Here is a 9,260-nt window from a genome sequence, read left to right as displayed (position 1 = left end):
CCATTATTTCTTGTAATTTTGATGATTATGGCTTACAGATAATGAAAACCCCAAACTCAGTGTCTCAGAAAATTCAAATACTGTTTTGTGATAAAGTTCCATTTTGGAAATTCATGCACACTATGTATTATGTGCAGAGGAATAGACATGAGCTACAAATGTATAATTCCTCAAGTCAAGTCACTCCTGAACCAGAGAAAATGTCAGAACCGTCTTACCTGCTGAGGACAAAAAAAAAACTGGACTGTTGCTCAGTGGTCTAATGTCCTCTTCTCAGATGAAAGTAAATGTTTGTGTCATTTGTAAATCAAGGTCCCAGAGCCTGGAGGAAAAGTGGAGAGGTCCAGAATCTAAGTTGTTGAAGTTTCCAAAGTCAGTGATGGTTTGGGTCCATGTCATCTGCTCGTGTTGGTCCACTGTAATTTAAGAAGTCCAGAGTCATCACAGCATGTACCAGGACATTTTAGAGCTCTTCATGCTTCCTTCTGCTGAAAGCTTTATGGAGAAGCTGATTTCATTTTCCAGCAGGACTTGGCACCTGCACACACTGCCAAAGGTATCAAAGCTGGCTGTGGAATATTATATATTTCTGAAACAGTGATTTTTAAAAAAAAATTGTAAGCCATAATCATCATATTTCACTCACATTATATAGATTTATTATACATAGTTTCACTTTCTGTAAAGACTGACAAAAAAATTGAACTTTAGAGGTGCACCCTTACAGACTGTAAAAATTGGCTTTGCATATGCTTAACATCTGGGGTTCCCAACACTGCAGGGGTCAAAAGTTCAATTTTGTCACATGTAACTCTAACCTGAAAGGCAGTATTGTGTGCAAACATGTTGCAACAACATATTAGATCACTTGTATCCCTGCAGCAAACACTCAGTTGACGACTGTATAATTCAATCTGATGCCCGCAGTGCCATTTAATTTGAGTTGTAATGTCTGCATGGAAAACTCTGCTTACAATTGCCAGATTTCTACAACACAATATTTTTTAACAAGTCAGAGTGTAAATAGTGATACATGAAGCTGCAGTCACAACAGTAAACAGAACATATGAAAGTGAGAGTTAGGCCCCAGTAAAGGCCTGCTGATGGTGGGGTAGAACTAAAAAATGCAGGAAACCAGGCAGGCAGGAAGATATTAAAAAATGACAAAAAAATAAATAAACAAAATCCAGACAGGCAGAGTAACACTGAGAGCAAGAAAGTCTTCTTTTTCTTTCAGCTTTTCCCTCTTCAGGGTCTCCACAGTGAGTCATCCTCCTCCACCTCATGCTGTCCTCTGCATCCTCTATCCTCACTCCAACTACCTCCATGTCCTCTCTAACTGCATTCATTTATCTCCTTTTTTGTCTTCCTCTGTCTTTTTCTTGCCAGCTGCATTTCTAACATCCTTCTACCAATATACCCACTGTCCCTCCTATGGACATGTCCAAACTATCTCAGTCTGGCCTGTCTAACTTTATCTCCCAGTTGTTCGACCTGTGCTGTACCTCTGATGATCTCATTCCTAATCTTATCCATCCTTGTCATTCCTAATGGGAACCTCGACCACACCTCTAATGATCCAGTATGGTGTCACTTAGATGAACTTGCATGCTAGTTTTGACAAAAGTGTTTTATGACGAATGCCTTTCCTGAGTCCCTGAGGCTCACTGGGATTAACCTGTCTAAATAAAGGTTGAATGAATGAATGACACAACTCTCACCATATACCCGGGCTTGTTATCTGCACAAGAAATACACTGGCTTGTGCTCCCTAGTGGCTGGTTTAACACTGGGAGCAAGAACACTAGGTAAAATAAAGTAACTCGAAATAGAATCGCAATGATCTGACAATTAGGGGTTTTCTACTAATGAGGCTCTATTGCCTTACCATTACTGGAGCTAGGGCTAGTTCTTAACTGGTTCTAGTTAGGAGCCAGTTTGTTTTTTTACTGCCAGAAAGTCAACTCAGAGATGGATCGTCACATCAGTTAAACATCTCTTCCACTAAATGATTAATCTTTCCCCTAAGGTAGTTTAATTTTTTTGAAGAAGATCACAGAGCAGCCAGACACTTTACCTCCCCAAAGGCTTTGTGTTATAATTCCTGCAAACATGTCTTTATACCACCAGTATGTCATAAACACAGTCTAAAACATGGTGTTTGTGAATGCTCATTTCTGATTTTTGATATTGTTTGTAAATGCTGCTACCTGAAATGCACACATTTCAAACAGTTTCTACAAACATCAAGTAGCAACATTAATAGCCAAAATGTTCACAATTGTTGTTTAAAACATTGTTTATGCACTCAATTGAAAACAATTGGGAAGAAAGCACTGAGCTATGATTTGACCCACTGTTACACAACGGCCAATTAAAAAAATAAAGTAAAACACTAAAACTGCAAGATGATGACAGACAATTAATGGGGTCATATTTGCCACAACTAGATTAACTTTTCTTTCCCAAAAAAAACATGTTTTGTCTTTAAGTAAGCAAAGTAAAAAGAAAACTAAATGCATATTTTAACGCAAGGCACTCAATGTTTTTATTGTTTTTTGGACTTCATGAATCTGCCTCTAGTTCCTGACAAAAGTGATTCTTTGCTCTGGTACAGCAAACCGTTTCAAGTGTTAGCAGTTTTTTGATGCCAGAACTTACTGTGTGGAACCAGAAGGAGTGGGTACTAAGTCAGCAATGGCTCTGTTTTAGCACAACTAAGAACAAGACAAAATCTTGAGTATATTAGGCAGGGAGACTACATAATAAAATTTGCCAAATTGACATCAGGTGAAGACAGACTCTTGAAGGAAGAGGGCCGGCAATGGAAGAGGGGGCGTACCAAAGAGACCATCTTAAGACCAACCAAAACTGGTTTGTTCCACTTTAGAGTAAGCTATTGGGGGAAGAATCAGTTTTGTGTTGTGTATTTCCTTGACTGATGAAGCTTTCTGGATCAAAGGTGAAACGTTTCAGCACAAAAAAAGAAACTGTCCAGATGACCTGACTGAAAAATGTTGGATTGTATACCTGGATTATTGAGCATGGACTTTGTTGATAGACTCTTCAGTCTGTCATTCACCTGATATCAATAACATATCTAAGGTGTTTATCAGAAACACTGTAACTAAATTCAAAGATTTTCTTCTATCATTATTTTCTTTTGTCTTGCAGAGTAATACAGAGCATCTGGTTGATAAATTTACAACTTCTTTGCAAACTTGACTCGATAAAACTGCTCTGCTGAAAAATAAAGTAATCAATCAGAGAAGATAAGCTCCTTGGTTCAATTCTGAGTTACATACTTTAAAACACTCTGGACACACCTGGATTATTGAGCATGCATCAGGATACTTTAAAGCAGGCATCTAGAAAGCTGGAAAGAAAATGGTACTCCACTAATGTTGAAGAATTTTACTTATCTTGGAGAGAAAGCCTGCTAACATATATAAAAGCACTCCATAAAGCTAGAACTTCATATTATTCATCTTTAATTGATGAGAATAAAAATAACCCCCAATTCCTTTTCAGTACCATAGTTAGTCTAATTAAAAATCATATCTCTATTGAACCATGTATTCCAACAGCTATAAGCAGGGATGAGTTCATGAGGTTCTTTATAAATTCAATTATTTCAATTAGGGAACATTTCTAACCAACCATCCTACTATCACCTCTGGTTCTGTGTCAGATAAGACAACTTTAAAAATGTCACTAGAACCTGATTTATGATTGGACTGTTTTTGTCCTGTTGAGCTCTTTGAATTGTCAAAAATAATAGCTTCATCCAAACCACCCACATGTCTGCTAGATCTCATCTCAGTCAGGCAATTTAAAAACATATTTCCCTTAATTAATAACCATATATTGAAACTGCTAAATTATGTCTTTGTTAAATAGTTATGTACCACAGGGTTTTAAGATTGCTGTAATTAAACCTTTACTTAAGAAACACAACCTTGACTCAGGAATCCTAACCAATTAGACATATATCTAATCTAACTTTCATCTAAAAAATTCTAGAGAAAATAGTTACAGGTCAGTTGCGTGATCATCTTCAAATAAATAATCTGTTTGAAGAGTTTCAGTCAGGGTTTAGAGCTCATCATAGTACAGAAACATCACTAGTGAAAGTTACTAATGATATTCTCATGGACTCTGACAATGGACTTGTGTCTATACTGGTCCTGTTAGACCTCAGTGCTGCATTTGATACAGTTGATCACAATATTCGAATACAGAGGCTTGAATATGATATTGGGATTACAGGAACGGCTCTAAATTAGTTTAAATCATATTTATCTGATAGATTCCAATTTGTAAATGTAAATAATGAACCTTCTTCATACACCAAAGTTAGTTATGGAGTTCCTCAGGGTTCAGTGCTTGGACAAATACTCTTTACCTTATATATGCTTCCATTAGGTAAAGTTATTAAATAGCACAGGATAAATTGTTATTGTTATGCTGATGATACACAGTAATATTTCTCCATAAAACCAAATTAATTCAATCAGCTACTTAAACTACAAGCATGTCTTAAAGACATAAAAACCTGGATGACCCTTAATTTTCTGCTTTAAAATTCACACAAGACTGAGGTTTTGGTTTGGTTTTTGAACCTGAGCATTTTAGGAATACATTTTTCAGTTTTTCGCCCACCTTGGTTGACATTAATCTGCCCTCCAGTTCTAATGTTAAAAACCTTGGTGTTATTTTTGATCAGGACATGTCTTTTATCCCCCACATTAAAAACGTTACTAGAACTGCCTTCTTCCACCTGCGTAATATCACTAAAATTAGAAACATCTTATCTAAAAAGGATGTATAAAAACTGGTTCATGCATTTGTCCCATCTAAACTGGACTATTGCAATGGTTTATTATCTGGGTGTCCAAATACTTTTTTCAAAAGTCTCCATTTAATCCAAAATGCTGCTGCCAGAATCTTAACTGGAGTTAGAAGGAGAGATCATATCTCTCCAGTTTTAGCTTCTCTCCATTGGCTCCCTGTCAAATCCAGAATTTAATTCAAAATCTTACTTCTAACCTACAAAGCCCTCAACAACATAGGTCCATCTTATATTTGAGATAACTGCGGACTTTTCATTGGACATTTTTTATTTTTATTATTCCTTCCTCATATGAAATATGTGAAATTAATTTATTTCAGACTCTTTATTTTCCTACGTAAATTCAAATCAGTGAGACAATTCAGTTTTGTTTGGTGTTAATTTTCATGAAGGAGTGTGTGAGTGGCAGATTATTTTTGAAGATTCGGTCGGAACAGCTGATTTTTGTTTATTAAATACAATGCGCTCCACCCACCTGCACTTCTGAGCTGACGTGTCCGAGCGAGTTTTATTTTACTGTTGTTTACAAATTGATCTTTAACATACGCATATTTCTAACCTTAGAAAAATAACTTAAAGAACTCTCTTGTGTGTGTATACGCTCCTATTTAGACAGGAATTTGTTACAGGTGTATTGTACAGCAGTTCCATTCAATGAGAAGACGGCACGTGGTTCTGCTGCAATGATTCTTACCAGTGCACGTTTTTATGCAGATTAAACAGCATTCAGTTCAACGCTCGACTTCTGGTCATCATTAAACAGAACGCAGAGTCAAGAAGAAAAATAAAAACAAACTGACAGGTTGATATTATTTGGACCAAGCTGAATTAATATCCGGCCAAGGTCAGCAAGGTTACACAGCACGGTTTTCTCTTTGCTGGATTTGAATATCCTCAGGTCTGTCCAGCCCCAACCTCTTCATCTCCAGTTTTTCCTCAACAGACATTAAGGAAAAGGGGTTATTTATTAAATAATCTACCTCATTTTTGCTAATATTGCTCGCCATTGTGTCTACTCTGTCTACACCAAGCTGCGCCCACATACACTTGCACTGAGTCACGTTATTGTAGGTCCAACCTCACTGGATGAATCCCTGGGCTGATCAAAATTAGCCCCAATGAGCCGCAAACTGAGGGGGCGTGGCAAGACATCTGTCAATCATTCTGAACCTTGAAGAAACAGTAACAGAACGGAGCTGTCAGAATTTAGCCCTTTGGAATGATCCTGGGATTTTCCCTAGGCGGTTTGACACCAGTTTTGTTGTAAATTTAACAAAATGTGACATTATTTCTAAAATATATTTATTTTTTAGCTGTTATTTTTAAGTTGTTAATTTTAATATCTTTATTGTAAATGCAAGGAGGGAGGGCTTAGCCCTCCTAGCCCACTGACACCAGCCGTCACTGAGTTCTGGTATGATGAAGATGATCTTCATAAAAGCCCAGTTGAGTAATCTGATAGATTTATCAAAAGGCCAGTGGAAGTCTACTTCCAGACCAAGTGAGCAAACTGGGATTTAATATCTCTGTTTTATTGGAAAAATTGAAAAAAATTGGTGCATGAGGCCTTGGCCATAAATGAACATGTGGTAAAAATAGACTATAGAACAGGAAGTCGTGTTTTGCTAATTTTTTGGGACAGGCATTTTGGGTTTTCATGAGCTGTATGCCATAATCATCAGTATTAAAACAATTAAAGACCTGAAATATTTCAGTTGGTGTGCAATGAATCTGAAATATATGAAAGTTTCATTTTTATCATTACATTATGGAAAATAATGACCTTTATCACAATATGCTAATTTTTTTAGAAGGACCTGTATATGAATGTTTCTGTAAAGTGCCCTGAGACAACTTTGTTGTGAACTGGCGCTTTATGAAATAAATGAATTGAACTGAATATTTGAGTCTCACAGTTTCTGTTTTGTGTTCGTCTCTTTTAAATGAAACGCTGTACTTACAGAAGACCACCAGCAGGTGACGGCAGAGACCTTTCAGGCGTTTTATCTGCCGGATTTAGGCAAAGAAGAAGAAAACCCAGAAGTATTAACAAACAGCCGTCTGACAGTACGTGGCTTTAAAATGGTAAGAAATAAAACCTTATTATAAATGAACAGACTAATCATCAAATCAGATGAAAATGACAGTTTTCGTTTTTAAAGGCAGTTGATACAGATTTAATTTGTGAGTTCAGCCTTTAGGAGAACTCACAAATTAAGCTTCTTTTAGCTTCGTTGATTAAAATAAATTGTTCTTATTTAAACCTCTCTTGTAAACTTTGAATTTTAACTTCGTCTCAGTTTAATGTCATTTTCTCAGTTTTAAAACACATTAACTGTAACGAATATTTACTCCCATAATCAGTTGTATTTAATAAAACACTAAAAGTTTTTTAAATGTATTTATTTAAAGGTTTTAGGGAAATATGTTTTTGTAAATTAGTGACAATATTATTGTCAGTCCAGAAACTGAAGCTCAGACTGATTAAAGTTTATTTAAAAACTGTTTAAAGGCACAAAAATAATTTTCATTTAACTTCTTTTCAAATAAGTCAAAGCACAATAATACAAATTTACACTTGATTAAATGTAGATACCTGGATTATTGAGCATGCATCAGGATATCTTTAGATACATTTGTTTAGTTTGACTCTTATTTTTCATGATTTCAAAAAGTCTTGGGTAAAAGTAATGGATTAAAGGGGTAGTTCAACATTTTTCCCTTAAAGAACAGGTCAGAACCAGAAGGAGGAAAATTAAAGAACATTTTGTTAATTTGTTATTTACTTTCATGTGATGTTTTCTTTTTCTCCCGATGGATTCTGACTGAGTCAGCTTTGGGATTTGGACCCGACCTCCTCAGAACCTTTGTCTCAGTTCTTGTCTGTTTTCAGGCCTCGGGAGCGGATCAAACCGTCGGGATGTGTCTGGTTGTTTTCAGCCTCCTGCTCTTCTCCTATTACACAGTGTGGGTCATTGTTCTGGTAAGTTCTGTTGGATCGGCCCGTCTCACACGTCAACTAAATGGAGGAATTGTCATGTCAAAATAAAAGTCTGAATCTCTTCAACTGAAACATGTTTCCTCTCAGATGTCTCATTTCTTCATGGTTCTAAAATAACCATCGACACATTCGGCCATTTAAAGTCCATTTCAGCTGCTGTTTTGTCTTTTTCAGCCTTTTGTGGACAACACTCATGCTCTGCACAGATATTTTCTTCCTCGTGAGTTCTCCGTCATCCTGCCGGGCGTGGCAGCTGTCATCCTGCTGCTCTGCATCGGTCTGGACTCAAACTTTTACTCTGCTACAACACAACCTTTATTTAGTTTCACACCAAAGAAAAAGCTGAAATACGTCATGTTTTATTGGTACCATCTGCCTGCCCGTGACTTCCAGACTAATAAAGATAAATTGTATTTGAAATAAATATCAGAGACTTCATCTGTGTTTGTATGAATTTTTATATTTTTCTGTTAATCAGATGAATTGAGGTATAAACAGATGTTTTCTTCTTCTGTCTCCTCAGCTTCCTTCACCGCCGTCGTCTTGTTGAAGAATCACAAACCAAAGAAAAAAGATTAAAGTCTGAAGGTTTAAAAACCAGAACCGGAGCTCCGTTTCCTCTGAGTCCACCCGGCTTCATGTTTAAAACGTCAACACCTTTTTACTCTGAGTCTGCTCCATTTGAGCTGATTCACTGAAAAGAAAAGGATGTTTTCCTGTCGGACATTTTATTTTCTTCAGGAGCTCCTGAGGTTCAACTTTTTTATTTTCTCACAGAATAATGAACACCTCCTCTCCTCTCATGAAAGCTCTTCATTGTGTCCTGATCAGATGATTAACTGAAGCTGGTTTTATTATTTTTGGTCTTCAGGCTTTTCTGACTCTGAAATCTGTAAATGTTCTCGGATTTGGTTTAGTCTGTTTCAAAGATCCAAAACGTGAACAGAGGACAGGATGCTTGTAAATATTGTCAGAATGTGATCAAATCTCTAAAGGATGTAAATAGGTTCAGTTTTTCACTCGATCTTAAATCTGTGGTTTGTTTGTCACAAAAATAAAATAAAAGTGTAAAACTTTCTGTTGAACTGTGCTGAAGTTGTGTGGTTCTGGACCAGGTCAGTTCATGTGATTAACTGAAGCGTTTAAAAATCACAAACGTTCAAAACTTAAACTTTTGTTGAAATGTTTAAAGTTCAGAAAAACCCAACAAGATGTAAAAAGAATGAAAACTGCAGTTTGAAAGAATATTTTTTGTTGAAGAGTTTAGAGTTTGGCAGGTCCCAGAACAAAAATACAGAATACCATGGTGGACCCTAGACGCCTCCTGAGGGAGGTGCTCTGGACAGGTCCAACTGGGAGGAGACCCTGGGGAAGACCCAAGACACGCTGGACAAACTTAATGGTATG

The 9,260-nt window shown here is 36.6% G+C and overlaps 1 protein-coding gene across 1 annotated transcript in view; it reads left to right on the top strand.

Annotated features, from left to right (window-relative positions):
- dpm2 (dolichyl-phosphate mannosyltransferase subunit 2, regulatory) overlaps positions 1–8,432 on the top strand; it is a 10,386-nt gene extending 1,954 nt beyond the window's left edge. The window contains exons 2-4 of the mRNA XM_037692560.1: positions 7,746–7,835; positions 8,028–8,130; positions 8,377–8,432. Of these exons, the coding sequence (XP_037548488.1) occupies positions 7,746–7,835; positions 8,028–8,130; positions 8,377–8,432 (249 nt within the window). The remainder of the gene's footprint in view (positions 1–7,745; positions 7,836–8,027; positions 8,131–8,376) is intronic.
- Positions 8,433–9,260: the final 828 nt, after the last annotated feature.

The sequence above is a fragment of the Nematolebias whitei genome, chromosome 18 (genome assembly GCF_014905685.2).
Source record: "Nematolebias whitei isolate Nwh7 chromosome 18, NemWhi1, whole genome shotgun sequence".
Classification (NCBI taxonomy): Eukaryota; Metazoa; Chordata; class Actinopteri; order Cyprinodontiformes; family Rivulidae; genus Nematolebias; species Nematolebias whitei.
The sequence above is the reverse complement of the archived record's forward strand: the minus strand, read 5'-3'. Positions and strand labels throughout refer to the sequence as shown.